The sequence below is a fragment of the Rhinoderma darwinii genome, chromosome 12 (assembly GCF_050947455.1).
Source record: "Rhinoderma darwinii isolate aRhiDar2 chromosome 12, aRhiDar2.hap1, whole genome shotgun sequence".
In the NCBI taxonomy this organism is placed as follows: domain Eukaryota; kingdom Metazoa; phylum Chordata; class Amphibia; order Anura; family Rhinodermatidae; genus Rhinoderma; species Rhinoderma darwinii.
This window is the reverse complement of record NC_134698.1, coordinates 32,308,616-32,334,774: the sequence shown is the minus strand read 5'-3', so window position 1 is coordinate 32,334,774 and position 26,159 is coordinate 32,308,616. Positions and strand designations below refer to the sequence as shown.

The window sequence follows — 26,159 nt, the reverse complement described above, 5'->3', positions numbered from 1 at the left end:
AGACCCAGCCACGAGCCATTTTTAATGTCCTGGTGGAGGGAAGGAGGTTGTCACTCAGGATTTGACGGTACATGGCTCCATCCATTCTCCCATTGATGCGGTGAAGTAGTCCTGTGCCCTTAGCAGAGAAACACCCCCAAAACATAATGTTTCCACCTCCATGCTTGACAGTGGGGACGGTGTTTTTTCGGTCATAGGCAGCATTTCTCTTCCTCCAAACACGGCGAGTTGAGTTAATGCCAAAGAGCTCAATTTTAGTCTCATCTGACCACAGCACCTTCTCCCAATCACTCTCAGAATCATCCAGATGTTCATTTGCAAACTTCAGACTGGCCTGTACATGTGCCTTCTTGAGCAGGGGGACCTTGCGGGCACTGCAGGATTTTAATCCATTACGGTGTAATGTGTTACCAATGGTTTTCTTGGTGACTCTGGTCCCAGCTGCCTTGAGATCATTAACAAGTTCCTCCCGTGTAGTTTTCGGCTGAGCTCTCACCTTCCTCATGATCAAGGATACCCCACGAGGTGAGATTTTGCATGCAGGCACCAAGTTGATTTGGAGCGTGTAACTGGTCTGGAGGAGGCTGAACTCTTAATGGTTGGTAGGGGATCAAATACTTATTTCTCTGTGCACAATGCAAATAAATATATATAATTTTGACTATGTGATTTTCCTTTTTTTTTTTATATATATATATATATAATCTATCTCTCACTGGTAAGATTAACCTAGCCTAAAAATTCTAGACTGTTCATGACTTTGACAGTGGGCAAACTTACAAAATCAGCAAGGGATCAAATACTTATTTCCTTCACTGTATACGACGCCGATTGGTCAGCATCATACACTTTTCTATACAACGTCCACTTGGTGAATAGAAAAAAAACGCCCAGTTAGGCATTTTGAAAAAATATGCATACATCGAAAAAAAACCAAAAAAAAACGTGGTCAATAATAAAACGTTTAGAAAAAAAAACAAAAAAAAAAAAACAGTCATCTACATCAAAGTGCCTATTAGATTAGGTAGGAGATCGGGAAGTTATAAACTGGTGGCAGAGCCTGTTTAAGCCACCGGCTGTGTAATAGGAAGAATCACTGAGAAATGTCTTCAAACTGATATAGTATTGCATATCCCTTACATCACAAAAAGAAAAAAAAAAAAAGGGGGGAGGGGGAATGTATTTTGCAGGCAGGAAAAAATCTTTTGACCTGTCTGCACTTTCTTGCTGCTTTTCCTGCCTCATGGGGAAAAAAAAATAGCTCCAACTCCCATTGAAATCAATGGGAGGAGGATTCAGACGTTTTTTGGCACAGATTCCAACGCATTTTCCGCATTAAAATCAGCGCCAAAAAACTGTGTGCACTGTTGTCACAACTATAACACATCACAAGATTTAATATAATAAATTATTAACTGCAAGCAGCGCTTTCTCTGCTGTCGTTATGTAACACATCACAACCCCGAGTTACATAAAAGCAGACCCTCAAAAGATCTGACAACTTGGTTTGTAGGAACAATTACGTGACTGAGGCTGGATTCACACAAGCATGTTACGTCCGTAAAGGACGGAACATATTTAGGCCGCAAATCCCGGACCGAACACACTGCAGGGAGCCGGGCTCCTAGGATGATAGTTATGTATGACGCTAGGAGTCCCTGCCTCTCCGTGGAACTACTGTCCCGTACTGAAAACATGATTACAGTACGGGACAGTTGTCCCGCAGCGAGGCAGGGACTCCTAGCGTAGTACATAACTATGATGCTAGGAGCCCGGCTCCCTGCAGTGTGTTCGGTCCGGGACTTGCGGCCAAAATACGTTGTCCTTTACGGACCGAACATGCTCGTGTGAATCCAGCCTAAGAAACGTTTCGTTCCCTAGAGACATGTTGAGGCCAGTATTAATATGACTTTTGCTCTTTTTTTCTGTACTTTACTTTAATACTCATCAATTATCTATCATTCAGTTCATTACCAACATGTTAACAGTAGGATGGCAGAGAAGATGCAGCAGATGGCATAGAAGTGGAACAGGTTAGAAAGATACCAACCAGCATGAGTAGTACAGGCACAGCACCCCCTCCAGGACTATATAAGGGAGCTGCACACCCTCCTTAGCTGTACTACCAAATTATTCATGAGTGCAGAGTCCATGGGGCACCTGAAATGCGTTAAGAAATTATGACTTATGACTCTATACAGAGTACAGTCATCTGCACGTGTCACCTGGGATATCCATCCTTTTTTAGATTAACCTCTCACGCACACAGCAATGTTACAGGCCAGGCATAACCCAGATGAACTTTCTAGGGAGAATACCTCCATAGAACAGTGATGTGCTGATGCATCAAATGGCGGCACACAGTGTAGTGTGTATGAATGATTCAGGAGAGATCCGTGATGCTAGAAAAGCCCTAACACAGTGGCGTAGCTTTAAGGGTTGCAGCTGCAATCGGGCTCATGGCACCCCACACCACTTCTGTCAACAGTTACTGTACTAACAGGGGCCTATGTGGTTTCCAAAACGAGCCCGTTACTTCAGCGACATGTAAATATACTTAAGTTTCTTGCTTCTGAGTTGGATCCTCTTCAGAGCGGGGCGCAGCGCTGGGTTCTGACATCGTCCAGGTTCAGGAGGTTGTATGCACGGCGTACATAACATCCTGCTGCTGAATGGAGCTGAAAAGGACCAGATTCAGGAGCGAGGAGGGTAAGCATATGGGTACGATCTGTCTGTTGAGGCCCTGTATCTAAGCCTATCATGAGTCACACTGTCTACTGGGGCCCCGTATCGAAGCCTACCATTTGTGATACGGTCTGCTGAGCCTATGTATCCAATTCTATCATATATGATACGTTCTGCTGAGCGGTGTATCTTAGGCTATCATGTGTGATACTGTCTGCTGAGCCACCGTATCTAATTCTATCATGTGTGATACTGTCTGGGGAATGCTGTAGATAAGCCTATTACGTGTGATACTATCTGCTGAGCTGTTTTTTTTTGGGGGGGGGGGGCGTGGGGCAAAACATATGCCTTGCGGCTTGCGCCCCTGGTTGCTGGTGCTGCATCGCTAACCCACTTGAGAAACCCAGCAATGCAGCTGAAAGTAGCGGGTGATCTGAGGCCATTATAAAAAGAAGTTGTGAAGGGGGTCGTGAGTTGAACTTATGCACAGGCGCCCATGAGCCTTCAGCTACTCCCCTGCCCCAATAAACAAAATGCAAAAGGAAGACAGACCTGTGCAGTAGCAAATGGCACAAGTCAAGAAATTGATGGGTTTGGAACAAACAAGTAGATTTCATATATTTTAGCTTGCGTATTTTGGTGAAAAATATTAACTAATACCTAACTTTTATCATGGATATCTTTTCAGGAAGGGGGAGAATAGTGTGTCAGTACTGTGTGTGGTACGCTTAGAAGGTGCCGGGCAGCCCGCCTGATCTAATAGTATGGGCATAACTAATAGGCTTTATGCCAGCATGGTGCACTACATGTAACCATGTGACTGGCACTTTTATAGAGGCTATATCTGTGTGCATTGATAATACTAAGCAGCCACCCCCCTCATGAATATTAGGCGTGAGAGTGTCTGTTTATCAGTATATTGCACCTGTGTAATTTCCCTCTATGTAGCATTGTGGTTTATCTGCGTCCTGCTGGGAAGTGGTGTGTGTACCTGCCCTTGTGGGTAAGTATGATCTGTTCAGAGATTTTAGATTTCATATAGCTGGCACGAATACACAATGAAGAGAATAATGCCTCATGCACACGACCGTTGTGCCACTCGGGCCGTTTTTGACGGCATCCGAGTGACACCCGATAGTCTTCACGGACCCATTCACTTTAGCGGGTGAATCGGGTCCGTGAAAAAGGGTCAGCCTCCGATCCGAGGAAAGATAGGACATGTCCTATCTTTCCTCGGATCACTGATGGGACTTGGATGGCACACATGTGCCATTAAGAGAAGATAATAGGTAGAGGTGGGGGATAGGATCGAGGGCAAATTCCTGTAAAATACAAAAACATATGCAGGAATACAAAAAATACTTTAGACTATATGAGCCAGCTAGGCAAGTCAAGAGGATTTTATCTCAGGTCTATAATGAGCAGCGGACTGCCAGAGATCCAAAATCTGGAATTTCAACTGATCCCGTGGCTGCTTATACCTGCTCCTACTATATAAATTACTAGCAGAGTCAACCGGCTTTGCACAAGTCTATTTGATTGTTGTTTGTTAGTGTGGTTGAAAACTTTGTTGGTGGTAACATATCTTGTCAGACTGGAGACGGGCTTGGGCCTGCTGGAGAATCTCTTCTGCTCATCTGTCTCGCTGGACAGTTTCAGCAGCTCGCTGTTGGCTGTGATGTATCTGGTCAGCCTGGAGATGGGCTTGGGCCTGCTGGAGAATCTCTTCTGCTCATGTGTCTCGCGGGAGAGTTTCAGCAGTTCTCTGTTGGTGGAGACGTATCTTCTCAGCCTGGAGATGGGCTTGAGAGGTTTCAGTAGCTCGAGCAGCAGCCATGCGCTTTGCTGCAGGAGTCTTTTGTCACAGTTCCTTTTTGGAGGCATGACTGGTATGAAAGGGGTTCAATTTATGAGAATGCTGAAATCAAGTATAGGTAAAGTGTAGTATCGCTAAAATCTGTTCACGGCAAGTAAAGAAAGATGACTGGATTGTTATGGAAACCCGGTGTAAAACAAAAATGACTGGGTTGTTATGGGAACCTGGTGTAAAACTGTGTATGTGAGTGAGGCCAAGATTGAAGAACCTGTGATCTTCTATTGGCTAATACCGGTCATCTGATGTGATATGGAGGAGGACCCTTGCAGTGGAAGACAGTAGTGCCATAGTGCAAATTCGTCCAGTTGTTTTATCCGTACATAACGAACAGACATACATATATATATATATATATATATACATATACATATACATACACACATACACACACACACATATATACTCTGCAGGGAAAGGGGGAATCAACATTTATCTCATGTCTATGGCTAAATCTGGATTATTCCAGGAGTCAATTTTATGTTTTTAAAGGCTGGACGATTTACATTTTTACAGAAAACAACCCAAAAACTTAGATGCCAGTAGCAGCTCGTAAAATGCATTGGCTACCTATCCCCTGGCCTTGGGATAGCACTGCACAAACCAGAACTAAATATTTTAGACATAGGAAGCCAGTAACATCATTCTAGGGCACAATGTTTGTAGGCTTGTAATAACGTGCTAGGAGATTGGAAGGTTTGTTGGAAAACCCCATAGGGTAAACACTGTGGATTTTCCACAACGGATTTTATTGCGGAAAATCTGCAGCGTAATAAAGTAGCAGCAAAGTGAATGAGAATTGAACAAATCTGATCCACACGCTGCGAAAAAAAAAACCACCCAAAAAAAACATTAATAAAATGAACTGCGGTGCGTTTTTTTTAAATCCGCAGCATGTCAATTTATGCTGCGGATTTGCTGGTTTTCTGTTGTGGGTGTTCCCCATTAAATTCCACAGGAGGTAAAACCTGTAACAAATAGGCAAATGTTCAACCACAAAAATCGCAACTCAGAAAAAAATAAAAAGCTTATACTTACCCAGAACTGTATAATTCTCCGTCCAGCCCACGATCCTGGGAGGACGTTTCATCCCATGTGACTGCTGTAGCCAATCACAGGCTGCAGCGGTCATACAGGAGAAAAAATCCCAGGAGGCCGGGCAGCACAGACAAAAGGAATGCGTCGCCGTGACTATGGCGTATAGGCCTTTTTTTTTTTTTTTTTTTTTTTTTAAACCTGCCGTTTTCCGCAGGGGACATTCCACCTGAGAAACTGCACCACAATTTGATACGGTTTTTCGGACGGAAATCCCCTGCGGGCTGTCAAGTGGATACGCGGTGTACTTTTACGTAGCATATTCACCCTGTGTAAAGCGAAGGTTTTGGGACCTCAAACCATAAAGTACCACTCCAATTGGGCCTAAAGATAAACTTAAGGGTATGTTCACACGAGGTCATTACGTTCGTAATTGACGGACGTATTTCGGCCGCAAGTACCGGACCGAACACAGTGCAGGGAGCCGGGCTCCTAGCATCATACTTATGTACGATGCTAGGAGTCCCTGCCTTGCTGCCGGACACCTGTCCCGTACTGTAATCATGTTTTCAGTACGAGACAGTTGTCCGGCAGCGAGGCAGGGACTCCTAGTGTCGTACATAACTATGATGCTAGGAGCTCGGCTCCCTGCACTGTGTTCGGTCCAGTACTTGCGGCCGAAATACGTCCGTCAATTACGGACGTAATGACCTCGTGTGAACATATCCTGAGGCCCCATGCACACGACCGTGCCCGTAATCATGGCCCGCGATTGCGGGCACGGCCGGCCGCTGACTGACAGCCGCATTTTCGGGCCGTGCTCCCATACAAAGCACGGCCCGCAAAATGCGAAAGAACGGACATGTTCCATAATTCCAGGAACATTTCCACGGCACTGACACCCTTCCGAAGTGCTACGGAAAGGTGTCAGTGTTCAATGAAAGTGAATGGCTCCGTTTTTGCGGACCGCAATTGCGGTCCGCAAAAACGGAGGTTTTTTGCTGTCGTGTGCATGGGGCCTAAGAGAACCTCTCAGACAATTTGGGGATATCAGAACTACAAAGTTATAGAATACGCTCCCAATGTAACTGGTAACACAGAAATGGTGTACATAGATTTAGGTAAGGGGAATGTAGATCCAAGGATTTGTCTGCGGTTCATGAGTGGCTTTGACTTCCTTTGGATTTACTGGAGTTTGTAAGTATGAAGGGTTGAACTCAATAGACACACACATACAAACAAGGAGATGGAGCTGCACAGCGCCAAAATCCCTCTCAGGTGGATGCTAGCTCCGAGGTAAGCGGCCACTTCACCACCTTCATTGGATAGAAGCAGCATTTTAATTATCTAATATATATATATATATATACACACATATATATATATACACACACACACACACACACACACACACATATATATCACACTGTACATCTGTATTTTACTATTTTCAACCAACTATATGACCCTGCTTACATAAACTCAATGAGAACCTCAACTCAAAGGGGTTGTCCGGGATCGCCAAAAAACAGATGGGGGAGGGGGGGGGGGTGCTATCAGATATTAAAAGAAGCATAACTTTCCTGTTAAATCCCCCATCGCTCCAGTGCCACTTCTCCCACAGGTTATTGCAGCTCAGTAAGCAGAGGCCTGTGGGGAGCACCAAAGTGGCAGGGGAGTTAACAGGCAAGTTATGCTTCTTTTATTACTTTGACATGTCATAGTGACATGTCGGAAGTTTTGATTGGAGCACGGAGACCATTACTGCTCGGCTTTCCTCAGAAAGCAGAGTGAGTGGTGTATGGGTTCAATAGAAAGTGTGGGTCCGTAGACGGCTCGCCCGGCTTTCCGAGGAAAGCCGAGCAGAAACAAAGCTGCGCAGCGCTCACCTGAATGATTCTGCAGCCTCATTTTTGCGATTGGTGGGGGTCTCGGCACTCGGACCCCCACCGATCAAAACTTCTGACATGTCACTATGACATGTCAAAAGTATTTTGAAAGTATAGGTAACACTTTAATGCCATTTCTCTGCCACTTACAGCAGAGATCAGAAAATCTGCTAAATAGACATTGTATAATGAGTCCGTTTGAAGAAATAAAACAATCTTTTTCCTATTTGACATACTAGTTAGGTGACGTCATGCTAGCTTCACTCTCAGGTGACATACGCCTAGAGAATTACTGCAACATATCAATTATTTGGCTAGTTGCTTTTCCCACTGTTAGGCCTTGTTCACACAGTGCAGATTTGCTGCTGTTTTTGCAAGTATTTTTTAAGCCAAACCCAAGAACGGAACGTAAACAGAACAACTATAAAAAGAAAGGCCACATGGGTCTCTTCTCCTGAATCCAATTCTGGTCTTGGCGTAACATATCCCTTCAAAATCTGCAGCAAATCTGCACTGTGTGAACAAGGCCTTATAAGGATTGTTTGAGATTAAAACAAAACGTCTGCTTTTTATCCACAGTAACAGCGCCACTATTGTTCAAGGGCTGTGTCAGGTATTGCAGCTCAGCCCTCAAATGAATAATAAGTTATGTTCCAAAGGTCTTTATCAGCTAGCTCTTGTTAGTTATTCATAAAGGGGTTTTCCAGCCAGTAAAAATTGATGGCCGTACGAGTGCTGCTTCCTCTTAATTTCTTCTTGCTCACTGTGAATCTTCGACACGGATGTAGTGGCGAATCACAGGTAATGTCAGCCTTTTCTCCCATTGAAGTGAATGGGAGAAAAGGCTGCAATACCTGTGAATCGCCGCTGAACGCGTGTCGAAGATTTATAGTGAGCAAGAAGAAATTAAGGGGAAGCAGCGCTCGTACGGCCATCAATTTTTACTGGCTGGAAAACCCCTGTGAAACAACGGCTACGTGAACGGCCCCATTGAAATACATGCGTCCGTGTGACGGCCATCACACGAAAGTATTCAACGTTCGTCTGAATAAGGCCTAAGTGTAACAGATAATTGCGTAACTTTTCATTATACAATAAACATCTTTTATTCACTGAAACCGAAAAAAAAAAAACTTAAAAATCCAATGAATCATTTCATACCAGAAGTCCCAAAATGCTGATGATATACTAGACCTTCTCAATGAATTGGAATATCATCAAAAACGTAATTTATTTCAGTAATTAAATTCAAGTGGAACTCATATTCTATAGATTCATTACACACAGTGATCTATTTCCAGCATTCTATTCTTTTAATGTTGAAGATTATACAATACATGAAGTGCTCTAAAATTTCCTGGTAGTAAATTTTGCATTTCATTTGTAAATCCAGGTCTCAGAGTCTGGAGGCCGGTCTGTAAAGCGAAACGTGCGTCGAGGCACTTTTTTCATCCAGTTTCTGAGGTTGCCGGTCCCACTCCCCACAATGTCTCAGGGTAAGTGCTAACCTTTATCTTGTGCATTTTTTCTTGTCCAATATTTCAGCTTACCTTTGTGGCTTTATATACTTTATTTTTTGTTTATCATCCATATTTCATCTAGACTTTGGTCTATTTGTATCGGACATTTAGGACATCTTATACCATTTATTATTTTTCAGATTTAGTTAGCACTACTATCTCTATATGTGGGCATATTATTCTTTGCACACCATTTATCCATTTTTGTTGGTTATTTTAGTGGGTTCCGACCACTGACGGATGGTTGAGTCTGTAGGTCACTGGTCTTTTACATCTGACCCTATTGTCTTTTTCTCCTTGTATGGTCCATCCTTTTATTCCGTATTATATCACTGTATATTGTATCTAATAAAGATTTTCTACTTTTGCATATATTTTTGCATATTATTCCTAGTTGGGGGCCATGTTCCCTTGTGGTTCGCGTTTAGGTTGTCTACTTGTAAATTAGGGACCCCTCTTTATGCCATTGGTTTGGTTAGAGGTTTTTGTAGGTTGTTCACACTGCCAAAAGTACCAATACCTGGTTTAATAACCACAGTGTCACTGTGCTTGATTGGCCAGGAAACTCACTTGACCTAAACCCCATAGAGAATCTATGGTGTATTGTCAAGAGGAAGATGAGACACCAGACCCAACAATGCAGACGAGCTGAAGGCCGCTGTCAAAGCAACCTGAGCGTCCATAACACATCAGCAGTGCCACAGGCTGATCGTCCCCATGCCACGCCGCATTGCTGCAGTAATTCATGCAAAAGGAGCCCTGACCAAGTATTGAGTGCATATACTGTACATACTTTTCAGTAGGCCAACATTTCGGTATTAAAAATCATTTTTGAAATTGGACTTATATAATATTCTAATTTTCTGAGACACAAAATTTTGGGTTTACATTAACTGTTACCATAATCATCAACATTAAAAGAAAAAATGCTGACGCTCTTAGGGCACATATTGCGGCACTGGCGTAGCTATAGGGGTCGCAGCGGTCGCAATTGCGACCGGCCCCGAAGCCAGGGGGCCCACGGCCCCCCGCACCACATCAATAAAAAGTTACTATAGTAACTCGGGCCGCGGGCCCGTTACTATAGTAACATACTTTACTTACCTTCCTGGTTCCGGATCGCAGCGGAGGTCCTGACGTCAAGCGCTGTGCGCAGCGCATGACGTCACAGCGCTATGCCGCCGCGCACAGCATCGAGACGACAGAACTCCCGCCGCGGCCGAAGAGGAAGGTAAGGTAAAGTTAGCCCTGACTGGCGGGGTCCGACTCCCGGGACCCGCCAATCAGCTGTTTTGAAGGGGCCGCAGCACTCGTACGAGAGCTGCTCCCCTTCATTCCGGTCACACTGTGAATCGGTGTCGGCGATTCACAGTGTGAGCAAGTAGTGACATGAAGGGGAAGCAGCTCTCGTACGAGTGCTGCGGCCCCTTCAAAAAAGCTGATTTGCGGGTCCCGGGAGACACATCAGCTATTGATGGCCTATCCTGTGGATAGGCCATCAATGTTTAGGGACTGCCCAACCCCTAAGCCTACGATGTAGCAGGCTTAGGGGGCCAATGAGACAGGATCACAGATTGTGTGATCCTGTCTGCTGGGCCCTGTATCTAAACCAATCACATGGTAGGGTTAGATACATGGCCCATGCGTGATCCTGTCTGCTGGGCCCTGTATCTAAGCCTACCACACTGTAGGTTTAGATACAGGGCCCCAGCACACAGTAATCTTATACTGTATAAGATTACTGTCTGCTGGACCCTGTATCTAAGCCTACCTTGTGGTAGGCTTAGATACAGGGTCCCACAGACAGTATCACACATGGGCCCTGTATCTAAGCCTTAGGGTATGTGCACAGACACTAATTACGTCCGTAATTGACGGACGTATTTTGGCCACAAGTACCGGACCGAACACAGTGCAGGGAGCCGGGCTCCTAGCATCATAGTTATGTACGATGCTAGGAGTCCCTGCCTCGCTGCAGGACAACTGTCCCATACTGAAAACATGATTACAGTACGGGACAGTTGTCCTGCAGCGAGGCAGAGACTCCTAGCATCGTACATAAGTATGATGCTAGGAGCCCGGCTCCCTGCACTGTGTTCGGTCCGGTACTTGCGGCCGAAATACGTCCGTCAATTATGGACGTAATTAGTGTGTGTGCACATACCCTAACACATGTGTTACTAATCATTTTTTGTGTGTTTTCTTACAGGTTCGGTCGTTGGACTACGTCGGATTCCAGGACTACTTCGATGACGGCTTTTTTTTTATGAATAAAATGGTTAATGAGGGTTGTGTGGGTTTTTTTTTTTTATTTCAATAAAATATTTTTTCTATGTCTGTGTTTTTTTTTAAACTATATTACTACCACCTTAGTAATGGCCGCCGGCTGATTGACAGTATCCATTGCTAAGGCGGGGCTTAGTGTTAGCCGATGCAGAGGCTAACACTAACCCCCATTATTACCCCGGTACCCACCGACACCAGGGGTGCTGGGAAGAGCCGGGTACGATCCTGTACTTGACCATCTGTAGTGATGGTCGGCCACTGGGGTGGCCGCAGGCTGGTATTATCAGGAGGGGAAAGGCCAAAAACAGTGGCCCTTCCCACCCTGGTGATGCTAGGCTGCTGCTGCTGTGTTGTATCGGGCTGGTTATGAAAAATGGGGGGGACCCCACGTCATTTAAAAATGTCGGGTCCCCCCCAATTTTCATAACCAGCCAGATACAACACAGCAGCAGCAGGCAGCATTACAAGGGTGGGAAGGGCCACTGTTTTTGGCCTTCCCCAGCCTAATACTACCAGCCTGCGGCCACCCCGGTGCCTGCCCGTCACTACAGATGGTCGGGTACTGGTTCGTACCCGGCTCTTCCCAGTACTCCTGGTGGCGGTGGGTACCGGGGTAATAATGGCGGTTAGTGTAGCCTCTGCACCGGCTAACATTAAGCCCCGCCTTAGTAATGGACGCTGTCAATCAGCCAGCGGCCATTACTAAGGCGGTGATAATAAAGTTTAAAAAGACACAAGCACATAGAAAAAATATTTTATTGAAATAAAAAACCACAACCCACATTAACCATTTTATTGAGAATAAAAAAAACGCCGTCATTGAAGTCCTCGAATCCGAAGTCCAACAACCGAACCTGTAAAAAAACACAAACACACAAAAATAATCAGTAACACATAAAGAAGCAAAATTATTATTCTTACCTATCCTGGGTCCAGCGCTGGAGCCACAATGTCAGCGAGCTGGGCCCTGTATCTAATCCAATCATGTGTGATACTGTCTGCTGAGCTGTGTATCTAATCCAATCATGTGTGATACTGTCTGCTGGGCCCTGTATCTAATCGTATCTTGTGTGATACTGTCTGCTGAGCTGTATATCTAATCCGATCATGTGTGATACTGTCTGCTGAGCCACTGTATCTAATCCTATCATGTGTGATACTGCCTTCTGAGCCACTGTATCTAATCCTATCATGTGTGGTACTGTCTGCTGAGCCACTGTATCTAATCCTATCATGTGTGGTACTGTCTGCTGAGCCACTGTATCTAATCCTATCATGTGTGATACTGTCTGCTGGGCCACTGTATCTAATCCTATCATGTGTGATACTGCCTTCTGAGCCACTGTATCTAATCCCATCATGTGTGATACTGTCTGCTCAGCCACTGTATCTAATCCTATCCATAGTTTATAGGGTCGTAGTGCTATAGATATGCTATGCTGTCTCATATACACACTTTTTTTTGGGCGGACACATATGTATTGGGGCTATTTCCCGGACATGTTAAGCCCTTAGGGTATGTTCACATGGCAGCGTCTGTTACGGCTGAAATTACGGTGCTGTTTTCAGGAGAAAACAGCACCGTAATTTCAGCCGTAATGGCATGTTCAGGCGTCTTTCGCTGCGTCCATTACGGAAGTAATTGGAGCTGTTTTTCTATGGAGTCCATGGAAAACGGCTCCATTTACGTCTGAAGAAGTGACAGGCACTTTTTTGACGCGGGCGTCTTTTTTACGCGCCGCCTTTTGACAGCGGCGCGTAAAAAAAAAATGACCATCGGCACAGAACATCGTAAGACCCATTCAAATGAATGGGCAGATGTTTGCCGATGCTTTTGAGCCGCATTTTCGGACGTAATTCAATGCTAAAACGCCCGAATTACGTCCGTAAATAGTGTGTCTGAACCCAGCCTTAGTGACGCCCCGGCTGCTAGTGCTGCATTGTTGGGTCACTTAGGAGACCCAGCGATGCAGCTGAAAGCGGACCGTCGGCCATGAGAAGTTTGCGGGGGGGGGGGGGGGGGGGCCAGTAGGAATTTTTGCATCGGGGCCCATGAGCCTCTAGCTACGCCCCTGTATTGCGGTGATTCCCAAGCCTGGTAAAGACCCGACGCAATGTGCTAGCTACAGACCAATATCCCTCCTTAATACGGACATCAAACTGTTTGCTAAGATTTTGGCGGTTCGGCTTGCGCCACTGCTTGAAGATGTTGTGCACACAGACCAGGCGGGGTTTATGGCAGGTAGAGAGGCACGTGATAATACAACTAGAGCCATCAATCTTATTCACAAGGCAAAGGTCTCCAATGTACTCTTAACGCTTTAATCTACGGACGCGGAAAAAGCGTTCGATAGTCACCTGGACCTTTATGGAAGAAACCCTTTCACGCCTTGGTCTTGGATCCCATATGATGGGTTGGATAATGTCCCTGTACTCATGCCCATCCGCTCGAGTTCGAGTGAATGGACTTCTTTCAGATGAGTTCCCTATACACAATGGCACCAGACAGGGATGTCCCCTATCACCTTTGTACTGACACTGGAGCCCTTTCTCCGCCATATTCGTGCGAATCCGGATGTGACGGGACTAGAAACTAATATCTCAGCTAACAAGGTGGCTGCTTACGCGGACGATCTGCTTTTCTTCCTGACCAATCCAACCGTCTCCCTTCCTAATCTCATGCGGGAATTCCATCGCTTTTCAAGCTTATCCAACTTTAAGATTAACTTTTCTAAATCAGAAGCTCTGAATGTTTCCCTCCCGCCCCACCTTATCGCGGCCCTGAAACAATCTTTCAGTTTTAAATGGACTCCGTCAGCTCTGAAATACCTTGGGGTTCGCTTATCAGCAGATCTGAGAGATCTCTTTCACCTGAACTTTCCTCCACTTCTTGTTGAACTCAAGGCGGACTGCGCCAGATGGTCCAAAGGCACCTTTACATGGTTGGGTCGCTGTACCATCTTCAAAATGAATGTACTTCCCAGGCTACTATATCTATTTCAGACCCTTCCCACAGCTATCCCGATGCAGTTCTTTAAAACGGTCAATTCTTTTCAGATTGCCTTCGTTTGGAATGGTAAGACTCCACGACTCTCCCGCACACTGCTGTGTCGATCCAGGGCATCGGGAGGGCTAGCACTCCCTGACGTCCGCACTTATTACATTGCATCTCACCTTGCTCGGGTAGTTGATTGGTGCAGACATGCGGCCTTTAAACCATGGGTGGTTCTGGAGCAGAGTTTCTCCTCTATTCCATTATCGGTTCTCCCTTGGCTACACCGTAGCCGACTCAAACACCTCCACCATCATCCCACTATAGGCCCAACACTATTGTGCTGCTCTCTCCCTTCAGTAAGGACATCTTGCCTGCCACTCCACAATGTATCCGATACTGGGCAACCCATCCTTTCCCATTAGCATGACGGATCCAGTTTTCCGTACATGGCAGACCTAGGGATCGTTTCGAGCAGATCGGTTCCGGACGGACAATGAATGGCTCTCTATTGCGGCTTTGGCCCAGGTTCCTGATCTCCCCCCGTTGGGACATTGGCGATCTTTGCAACTACGACACTTTTTCGCCTCTATCTCAGCTCCCGTGTCCTACCAAGTGGACAAGACCCCATTATAGAACCTGTGTACTGGCTCAGAGTTGGCTAGACATACATTGTCCGCAATTTGCAAACTCCTTATGGATCCCCCTGATTTGCCCACCCCTGCATACATTTCTAAATGGGAGGCGGATCTGGAGATCTCCTTCTCTCCCACACAAGGCCAGCGTATACTCCTCATGGCCCAAAAGACGTCAATCTGCTCACGATACCAAGAAGCAAGCTTCAAATTGCTCTCTCGCTGGTATAGGACCCCAGCCCGCCTACATAGCATCTTCCCTACAGCGTCCCCTATGTGCTGGAAATGTGGGCAAGACATTGGTACCCTCCTTCACACCTTCTGGTCGTGTCCCCTTCTTACCCCATTCTGGGAAGGCATAAAACGGGTGATAATTTAAGTCACAGATACAGGCATAACATTGGATGCGGCCCTCTTCCTTCTTCATCACCGCGACATTCCAGCGAACATATATAAACGCTCTCTGCTTCACTTTCTAGTGATGGCAGCACGTCATTGCATCCCACTACGTTGGAAGGATCCTTCTCCCCCCACGCTATCCCTCTGGGCTTCACAGGTTAACGACATTATGCATATGGAGGACTTGACATCCGTTATTCACGACTCAAGCTCCTTGGTCTCAATGGATAGTTTTTCAGGACTCAGACTCCTATAAAGACATTATACGAGAGCCACATTCCTCTAGCCAGCCGGACTAGCGCTTCTGCCTGTGGGATGTCGTGGAGGGTCCCCTCCTCCTCCTCCTCTTCTCTACCATTCCCTTCTTCGCCCTTCAGTTTGGGAACTCAGTTCAAGCCCCACTTTGGAGGTTTAGTTCTCTCTTTCTTGCCCTTCTTTCTTCACTCAGAACATCTTCCCTATAAGGGAATGATAGTGATATCCACCGGTGTATAACAATGTATATATGCTGTGTTTACACTTACTGTTGGATTCTGTACTTTAAATATGCAATGCTTTGTCTTATGTACCCTGTATGTTATAAAATGGATCTCTTTGGTCAACAAAATAAAGAATTTAAAAAAAATAAAAACGCTGGAAATAGATCTCTCTGTGTGTAATGAATCTATATAATATGAGTTTAGCTTTTTAAATTGAATTACTGAAATAAATAAACTTTTTGATGATATTCTAATTCATTGACGAGGACTAGTACGTGTTTTGCTTCCCGCTGTTCCTTTGGTGCGGCTTCTAATCTGTGCTGCTGGGGAGGGTGGGGGAGCTCTGAACAGAATTAGTCTGCTTCCCTTTCTTGCAGCGGACAGTATAAACCCCTTCATACTTTCCCTACAGAGAGGTAACATGGTATCCAGAGTAAACATATATTGTGTGACATCCAGAGCATGCACTCCCCTTAGAAACCAATAAAAATAAATGAAATAAAACAAAGGCTAAGTGGGCATGTGCAGGGTTCATATCTGAAGTCAGTGTGCAGAGTTTTATGCATTATTCGGACGAGCGTATAAATTGGCAGTTGTTTTAACGGACCGTGTGAAGGGCTGGTGAAAAAACAGGATGTCCTATTTTTGTCCGTTTCCACGGATCCCTCAATAGACTCAAGTCTATGAGGTATCCGTGAAAAGGGGTCCCGCATGGGTGCGAATCAGCCGTGAAAAGGCCAATGTGACGCACGCTCGTTTTAATAAAGGCCTTACAGTCCTGATAATCTGAGGAGTCGTCTCCTCAGCTCTACTGCCATGCTACTGCAGAGGTTCTGCTCCTTCCCTGACAAGCAGGGAAGGAAGCGATTTCTATTGGCTGCCCGGCAGTGAACAGAGGATCCCTATGCAGAGACCTGGCTGTGGTGAGAGACTGAACATGCATGTCCACCAGAGCTCAGCTCAGCTCTGTTAGTTTTTTTATGATCTATACAATGAATGATATTTAATGGAAGAACAGCGGCTTTAATTTCCAAAAATAACATAAAATGACCTTAAGTACACTAAGAGCTTGAAAACCGCACATCACTTCAGTTCACTCCTAGACTATTACTATACCACTGTAAAAAGCCGGTCATTGAGCAGCTAACGGGATGGATCTCTGCTTCAGTGAAGTCTGTCATCTGTACCTGTATAAACTCTAAAGAACGCTTTCCACAGTGCTGATCTGTCACCGCAGCAAAGCTTAACTTGTCAAATACCTTTATTTTCATGGCTGTGCCTGCAGCCGTGCACTACAATACAGCACGGAGGATTTCAGACATACACCAGCGAGAACTTATCTAATATGAAAATCTGTGTAAGCCGGCAAAAGTACTTATCAAGCCAGGTAACGGATACACACAATATAACCGGATTTCCACGCCTTTTCAGTCACGTCTAACATATTGTCATGCCTTCCTCTATCCCATAATCCTCTCTTCAGGGTATTTATACCTGTGCTTGCACAGATCACAGCAGGGTGTTTGGTTTATGTGTAATCATTGATAATCCCCTTGATATTTACATGAGGCCGGTCCACTACACAACACACACATATCTACCTACCTACTGTATCACCCCTTCCGATCGGACTATAATCTCTGCGGAGCAGAACCCTTTTCTTCTGTCTCAATGCTTGTAGAAGTTTTGGGGCAGTGCTGGGCAACATGCAGCCCTCCAGCTGATGCAAAACCACAACTTAGTTCCAACAGCCACCAGCTATCAGGACAGGCTACACACCATTGAGCTAGAGAAACTGTTGTGTGTGTACTTTTTTTCTGCAAGATGGGTAAGGCTTCATTCACATCTCCGCTAAGTTTTTTTCATTCTTCTGTACCTTCAGACGAACAGCAGAACGAAAAAACAGAAGTGCCGGAGCCATTGTATTAAGGACACCTTCCACACCCCAAAGAATCCATTGACTTTAATGGGTTTTCTTGAGGGTGTCCGTTGTTTTACCGGTAGAAATGGCACAGCATTTTTCACCGGAACTGTGACGCAGGACCCTAAAACGCAGATGTGAACAGCGCCATACAACAAAGGATACTAATTTTATAGTGATGTAGCAATATAAACATAGGACACAAACAATGCTGTCACAAGAATTGAAGTATTTAGCAAAAGATTAATCCAAATATACACATTAGATTTTGCATTTCCTATTTTGGAGACACAAGAAAAAATATTGTGACAGACTGAAATATTTCAACAATAACTAAAATTATGCAATGTTAAATAATAATAATAAAGTTCACATCTGCGTCAGGGTTCCGTTCTGACGTTCCATCGGAACGGAGCTCTGACTGACACAAACTGAAACCATAGGTTTCAGTTTGTCTCAGTTGTGCAAGGGTTCCGTCGTTTTGGCGGGATGAATATCGTAGTCGACTAGGGTATTCATCCCCTCAATATGACTGAACCCTTGCACATCGGAGTCTAACTGAATCCATTTGTACCAAATCAGTGACCATTGATTTCAAGGGATCTGGAGCCAGTCTGATGGGGGATGTGACCCGTGTCCAGGTAGTGGCTCATAAATCCAGGTGTTAGATTGAGGCCTTGTGCCAATGACTGGAATGTCATCAGTTTGAATTCCCACATTTTTCCTTCTCTGTCATTCTTAAAATTACCCTTCTGGATTAGGACCTTTAAATCTTCCAAACTGTGGTCTGGTCCGGAAAAGTGTTTTTCCACGGGTGTATCCAGCTCCTGTTTTATTGTAGGTCTGTGGAGATTCATGCTGGTTTGCAAACAGCTCATTGAAGGCGCTCGTTTGCTCCTTCACAAGGAGCTAGTATTGGGGACGAGCACTCGTTGCTCCCATCGCTCGACCTCATACATTTCTATCACGTCGGCAAGTCTACCTGCTGCCGACGACAAGATTTTCTGCTGCAGGAAACTATACGATCAGCCGATGAACAAGCTTTTGCTCATTCATCGGCTGATCGTTTGCCCGATAATTGGCCCGTGTAAAATTACCTTAAAGGGAGTCTGTCACCGGATATGTCCGTATCAAACTAGCACCAGGGTATTATAGATTAGGCTAACCTGATTCTAACGTGTATTACCTTTTTGTCAGGAGGGCCTCCTTTGCAAAGAAAATAGCCTTATTCCGTTTATGCAAATGAGCATTTTGGAGCAACGAGGGCGTCATTGTTGCTCTAAAATGTTCTATCGTCGTTCCACAGTTCAACCCCCCTCCCTCCCTTCTTACATTGATTGACAGGGACCAGGCAGTGTAATAGGCGAGTTCACGCCGGGCCCCGTAGTGTCCTGAATGCGCATGCGGCCCTGCTTCATAATCTGCACATGCGCAGTAGTGCCGATCAGGATGGTGACCATAAAGTTTGTACTGCGCATGCGCCGATTATGATTACGGTGCATGCGCAGTAGTGCCAATCAGAACGGCTAAGTAAAGGTTGTAATGCGCCGTAATCATAATCGGCGCATACACATTACAAACTTTATGGTCACCGTTCCAATCGGCACTACTGCGCATGCGCAGATCCGCATGCACGTTCAGGACACTACGGGGCCCGGCGTGAACTCGCCTATTACACTGCCTGGCCCCTGTCAATCAATGTAAGACGGGAGAGAGAGGGGTTGAACTGGGGGATGACGACAGAGCATTTTGGAGCAACGGTGACGCCCTTGTTGCTCCAAAATACTCATTTGCAACTGAATAAAACTATTTTCTCTGCAAAGGAGGCCCTCCTGACAAAAAGGTAATACACATTAGAATCAGGTTGGCCTAATCTATAATACCCTGGTGCTAGTTTGATGCTGACATTTCTTGTGACAGACTCTCTTAAAGTCATTCATTGTAAAGTTGCCTGTGTACTCTGAAAGCTTGCAAATATAATTTTTATGGTGAGCCAATAAAGGTATCATACCTATAATACTTTAGTCTGTTTTGACACAAAAGTATTTAACATTGTATTTTTTTTCTCTGGAGTTCTACACTTTTTTACTGTACAACAAAAACTAAAGAAACATCACGCAATATGTAGAATATATAAAGGGTAAGTGCATCTTTAAACACCTCCTGAGATATCATGGAGACAAGTTATCAGTAGAGACCTCCGCAAATTGTTAGAATGAAGGAGCCATGTGATTTGGCTTTACTTCGAAATTAAGGGGTTGTCTGGTTTCAGCAAAAAAAATGTAATATGTTTTGTATAATTAAAAGTTACACAATTTTCCAATAAACTTTCTGTATACATTCCTCTGAACCCAAGACCATGGACAGAATTGTATTAACTAGAAATAAACGATGCATGTCCCTACTGAATAACAAGAAGCAGAGATCTTGAAAATTCTGAGGCATTAATACAGAAAATATATCGGAAAACTGTATAATTTAATTATTAAAAAAAAAACATTTTCTGAAAGTTCTACTTCTACATCACAGGGAGAAGTGAATTTTAATTAGTCTCAGATTTCAATGGTTTGAGTTCACAGAAGCCAAAAGATATGAGGTAGTCACAAGGGTGCCACAGCCCATAGTTCTAGCAATCTTTGGGGGTCTCTGCTCATGGAGCTCCACTGATCAGATTTTCTGACTATTTTAAATCATGAACATAGATGACACATTTAGCATTATGGTTGTCACAAGTTGTCTCCATCACAAGATACATTGTTTACATCAGAAAAGGCTTCTCAGCAGATGTAGGTCCATCAGATCACATACAGGGAGAAGGAGCAGCGGATTCTTCCACATAGTTGTCGACAATTTATTATAAACATGAATGAGACGCCTCTGACTTGTATAAATTTAGACCTGATCCATAATCCTTCATTACCAAGCAGAATAACAATCCGCATAGTAAATAAGAACAAGATGTACAAGGGGAAGGACCAGCAAGGAATCAGAAGAGTTACACATATCACACATAATCCCACATGCAGATTCCTGAAGCCCCAATCTATAGTCTGCAGGGTCCGTGTTTGTTTACATATGCTCCATACATACGGACATGATTTATAGATGTCTATTGATTTATCCGAGGTACGTGTCCCCCTCCCCCACAAAATAATAATAATACCTGTGGTCCTCCAGGTCAGGATTCTAATCCAGAGTATATTAAGGATTGAGGATACCACATGTGCCCTGTTTTTTATATATATATATATATATATATATATAGAAACTATAGGAGTCCTTTAAATTGACCAAATAGTGAACAAGCGCATAATAAACCCCGGGATTGTCAGGTTACACGACTACTACCCCAGCGTGACGACATCCCCATCATGCGCAGTTACCTGGGAATACAACTGGGGCTGGAACCATCTATCTCCCAAGTGGCAAACAAGTTCATGGGCACCGGCCTATTCAGTGCTCCTGGGAAGCTCAGCCTTCCCTTATCCGACATGGTGGCCGTCGCCTCCTCCCGTACAACAGAAGGATGTCGCCGGCCTCAGGGCGGAGGACACAAGCAGAGTCCCTCCGGTCACATCTCTCTCCCTAATCTCCACTCCTTGCCCTGCTCAGGCGCGTCCCCGCCAATCCGTGAGCGCGCTTACGCCGATACACTGCTGCTCCCAGTATTCCAGAATGCCTTTTTTTTTTTTTTTTTAAATAATTAATGCTTTATTAACAGCACTGCTCCGTCCATAGAGATCAGTGAACAATGTAGTGATGAGACACTAGGCCGCCTCCATCACATACCCAGAGCGCGCTCCCGACCGGGCCTGTGGTTGGCTGCTCGTTCAGCTTTCATCTGTTCCAGAACTATTATTATCCAAGACTACGAAATCTGCCCGGTCGGAAGTGACGTCAGGGAGAGAGCCACGATCCTGTGGTACACTCAATAATGCATGATTTTTGACAGGCATGTGAAAGCCTGTGCGTAATAGCTGTGGTTACATTACGTGACATACGGGATACATTTACATCAGTCATGAGGCTGCAGCCATTGAACTCACAAGTATTAAAGAAAAAACCAGTTACCCATAGCAACCAATCACATGCTCTCTTACATTTTATAACCAGCACTGAAAGAGTAAAAGCTGGGATCTGATTGGTTGCTATGGGCAACTACACATCTGCTTAGTTCTCTATATAATAATCTTTTATATAGCACCAACATATTCCACAGAGCCTCAGGCTTGGTTTACACATAGCATATTTGTTGCAGAAATTACGCAACAAAGTACATTACAATTTAACAAACCCCATTCACTTACAGCATAAAAATCCTGATTCCAGGCACGCCGTGTGTATTGCGGAAATACCAGATTTTCACCACGAATTTCATTCTGTGCAATAGCATGAGTGAAATCCGCAAGCAGCTGTATGCACAACATAACTGCAACAAAATCCACATGAAGCATTAGTAGACTGGTTCACCAGCGTAATATTTACATGATGTGTGAACTCAGTCTCACAAGTGGGAAAGTAACAAACAAATAAAATGACAAATAATCAAAACAATGAGACAAAAAGAGAGAAAGAACCCTTCCCGTAAGGCCTGATTTCCACGAGCGTGTGCGTTTTGCGCGCGCAAAAAATGCTGCGTTTTGCGCGCGCAAAAGGCACTTGACAGCTCCGTGTGTCATCCGTGTATGATGCGCGGCTGCGTGATTTTCGCGCAGCTGCCATCATAGAGATGAGGCTAGTCGACGCCCGTCACTGTCCAAGGTGCTGAAAGAGCTAACTGATAGGCAGTAACTCTTTCAGCACCCTCGACAGTGAGTTCCGATCACAATATACACCAACCTGTGAATCAAAAAAAGACGTTCATACTTACCATGAACTTCCTGCTTCCTCCAGTCCGGTCTCCCGGCCGTTGCCTTGGTGACGCGTCCCTCTCTTGTCATCCGGCCCCACCTCCCAGGATGACGCGGCAGTCCAAGTGACCGCTGCTGCCTGTGATTGGCTGCAGCCTGTGCTTGGCCTGTGATTGGCTGCAGCTGCCACTTGGACTGAATTGTCATCCCGGTAGGTCAGACTGGAGGAAGACGCCGGGAGTTCTCGGTAAGTCAGAACTTTTGTTTTTTTTTACACGTACATGTATATTGTGATCGGAAGTCACTGTCCATGGTGCTGAACCAGTTTAACTCTTTCAGCACCGTGGACAGTGACTGTCTCCCGACGTCGCGTACCGGAATTTTTTTTGCCGGGTTTGGTCAACACGAGTTCGGCCGAACCCGGTGAATTTCGGTGCGCTCATCTCTAATTTGACACTCCGTTTGGATGTTTGTAAACAGAAAAGCACGTGGTGCTTTTCTGTTTACATTCATCCTTTTGACAGCTCTTGCGCGAATCACGCAGTTCGCACGGAAGTGCTTCCGTGCGGCATGCGTGGTTTTCACGCACCCATTGACTTCAATGGGTGCGTGATGCGCGAAAAACGCACGATTATAGAACATGTCGTGAGTTTTACGCAACGCACTCGCGCTGCGCAAAATTCACGCATCGTCTGCACTGCCCCATAGAGTACTATAGGTGCGTACGACACGCGTGAAACGCACGCGCGTATATTACGCTCGTGTAAATGAGGCCTAAGGCTTTATTCAGACGAACGTAAAATACGCGTGTGCAACGTGCGTGATTTTCACGCGCGTTGCCCGGACCTATATAAGGCCTCATTTACACGAGCGTAATATACGCGCGTGCGACGCGCGTGCTTTTCACGCGTGTCGTACGCACCTATATTACTCTATGGGGCAGTTTAGACGATGCGTGAATTTTGCGCAGCGTGAGTGCGTTGCGTAAAACTCACGACATGTTCTATAATCGTGCGTTTTTCGCGCATCCACGCACCCATTGAAGTCAATGGGTGCGTGAAAACCACGCATGCCGCACGGAAGCACTTCCGTGCGAACTGCGTGATTCGCGCAAGAGCTGTCAAAAGGATGAATGTAAACAGAAAAGCACCACGTGCTTTTCTGTTTACAAACATCCAAACGGAGTGTCAAATTCGAGATGAGCGCACCGAACTTCACCGTGTTCGGCCGAACTCGTTTTGACCGAACCCGGCAAAAAATGTTCGGGTACGCAACGTCAGGAGACAGTCACTGCCCACGGTGCTGAAAGACTTAAACTGTTTCAGCACCATGGACAGTGACTTTCGATCACAATATACATATACGTGTAAAAAAAACAGAAGTTCGGACTTACCGATAAGTCCCGGCTCCTTCCTCCAGTCCGACCTCCCGGGATGACATTTCAGTCCAAGTGACAGCTGCAGCCAATCACAGGCCAAGCACAGGCTGCAGCCAATCACAGGCTGCAGCGGTCTCATGGACTGCCGCGTCATCCTGGGAGGTGGGGCCGGATGACAAGAGAGGGACGCGTCACCAAGGCAACGGCCGGGAGACCGGACTGGAGGAAGCAGGCAGTTCATGGTAAGCTTGAACGTCTTTTTTTATTCACAGGTTGGTGTATATTGTGATGGGCATTCACTGTCGAGGGTGCTGAAAGAGTTACTGCCGATCAGTTAGCTCTTTCAGCACCTTGGACAGTGACGGGCGTCAACTAGCCTCATCTCTATGATGGCGGCTGCGCGAAAATCACGCAGCCGCGCATCATACACGGATGACACACGGAGCTGTCAAGTGCCTTTTGCGCGCGCAAAACGCACACGCTCGTGTAAATCAGGCCTTAGTCTATGGGGCCGTGCAGACATATGCGTGGTTTTTGCGCAGCATTGCTCCGTTGCCAAAAAGGCACGACATGTCCGTTGATTCAGCGTTTTCAACGCATCACGCACCCATTGAAGTCAATGGGTGCGTGAAAACAACGCAGGGCACACGGAAGCACCTCCGTACGCACAGCGTTTTTCACGCAACACTTGTTAAGTCTATGTAAATTAGTTGAGCAGACTAGACAAAACAACTACAAACCAGGAAGTGGCTTTTCACTTTCTGAGCACATGCGCACAGTTTAAACTGACATCTGCAGCAATAGTAGTTTTTTTACCTGTAAAACCACCCAAAAACAACAAACACGGGCCAAAGTGTGAGGTAACGTGAAATCTTGATGCGAACATGTTTCACAGCAAGCAGGTGTTGGAGAAGGTGTCTTTTTGTAGGCTGCCCTCTCCATTACTCCACCCTCTGTTGTTTTGACGCGCGTAAAAAACGCATGCCATACGCGCGTTAAATACGCTATCACGCTGCCCAAACGGATGCCACACGCAACTCCAACGCAACCGAAACGGCGCGTATTTCACGCGCGCAAAAACGCAACGTTCGTGTGAATCCAGCCTAAGAGCTTACAATCTAAGGGGGGATTCACACGAGCGTGTATTCGGTCCGTGCGGGCCGCGTGGTTTTCACGCGGCACGCATGGACCAATACAAGTCTATGGGGCAGTACAGACAGTCCGTGCTTTTTGCGCAGCGTTTGTCTGCTGCGCAAAAAGCGCGACAGGTTCAATAACTCTGCGTATTTCGCGCATCACGCACCCATTGAAGTCAATGGGTGCGTGAAAACCACGCAGGTTGCACGGAAGCACTTCCCTGCGAACCGACTGAAACAGCGCACCAGCTGTCAAAAGGATGAATGTAAACAGAAAAGCAACACGTGCTTTTCTGTTTCCGAACATCCAAACGGAGTGTCTTTGCGATGAGCGAAGCCGGACAAGCGAACCGAACTTCACCGGGTTCGGCCGAACTCGTTTTGGCCGAACCCGGCAAAAAAATTATCGGCACGCTACGTCAGGAGATAGTCACTGTCCATGGTGCTGAAAGAGTTAAACTGTTTCAGCACCATGGACAGTGACTTCCGATCCCAATATACATGAACCTGTAGAAAAAAAAACGAAGTTCTGACTTACCGATAACTCCCGGCGTCTTCCTCCAGTCTGACCTCCCGGGATGACAATTCAGTCCAAGTGACAGCTCCAGCCAATCACAGGCCAAGCACAGGCTGCAGCGGTCACATGGACTGGCGCGTCATCCAGGGAGGTGGGGCCCGATGTCGAGAGGCGCGTCACCAAGGACGCGTCACCAAGGACGCGTCACCAAGGCAACGGCCGGGAAGTTCTCGGTAAGTACGAACTTTTTCTTTTTTTTCTACAGGTTTTTCGATAGGATGTGTTCGGCATTCACTGTCGAGAGTGCTGAAAGAGTTAGCTCTTTCAGCACCTTGGACAGTGACGGGCGTCGACTAGCCTCATCTCTATGATGGCGGCTGCGCGAAAATCACGCAGCCGCGCATCAGACACGGATGACACACGCAGCTGTCAAATGGTTTTTGCGCGCGCAAAACGCAGCGTTGTTTGCGCACGCAAAAACGCAACATTCGTGTGTATCTGCCCTAAACATGAGGCCTATGTAAGGCTCTGTTCACAATGCTTCCTTAAAAAAAATAAAAAAAA

General features: G+C 45.7%; 1 protein-coding gene across 9 annotated transcripts in view; it reads right to left on the bottom strand.

Annotated features, from left to right (window-relative positions):
- The window catches only part of LOC142664948 (phosphofurin acidic cluster sorting protein 2-like), a 244,598-nt gene extending 222,946 nt beyond the window's left edge, over positions 1–21,652 (bottom strand). For 3 of the 9 annotated variants that reach the window (XM_075844413.1, XM_075844414.1, XM_075844412.1), the window contains exon 1: positions 21,098–21,652. In XM_075844413.1, the coding sequence (XP_075700528.1) occupies positions 21,098–21,207 (110 nt within the window). In that variant the 5' untranslated portion in view covers positions 21,208–21,652. The remainder of the gene's footprint in view (positions 1–21,097) is intronic. The other 6 variants (XM_075844410.1, XM_075844411.1, XM_075844417.1 and 3 more) reach the window with 4 other exon arrangements.
- Between the last annotated feature and the right edge of the window lie 4,507 nt (positions 21,653–26,159).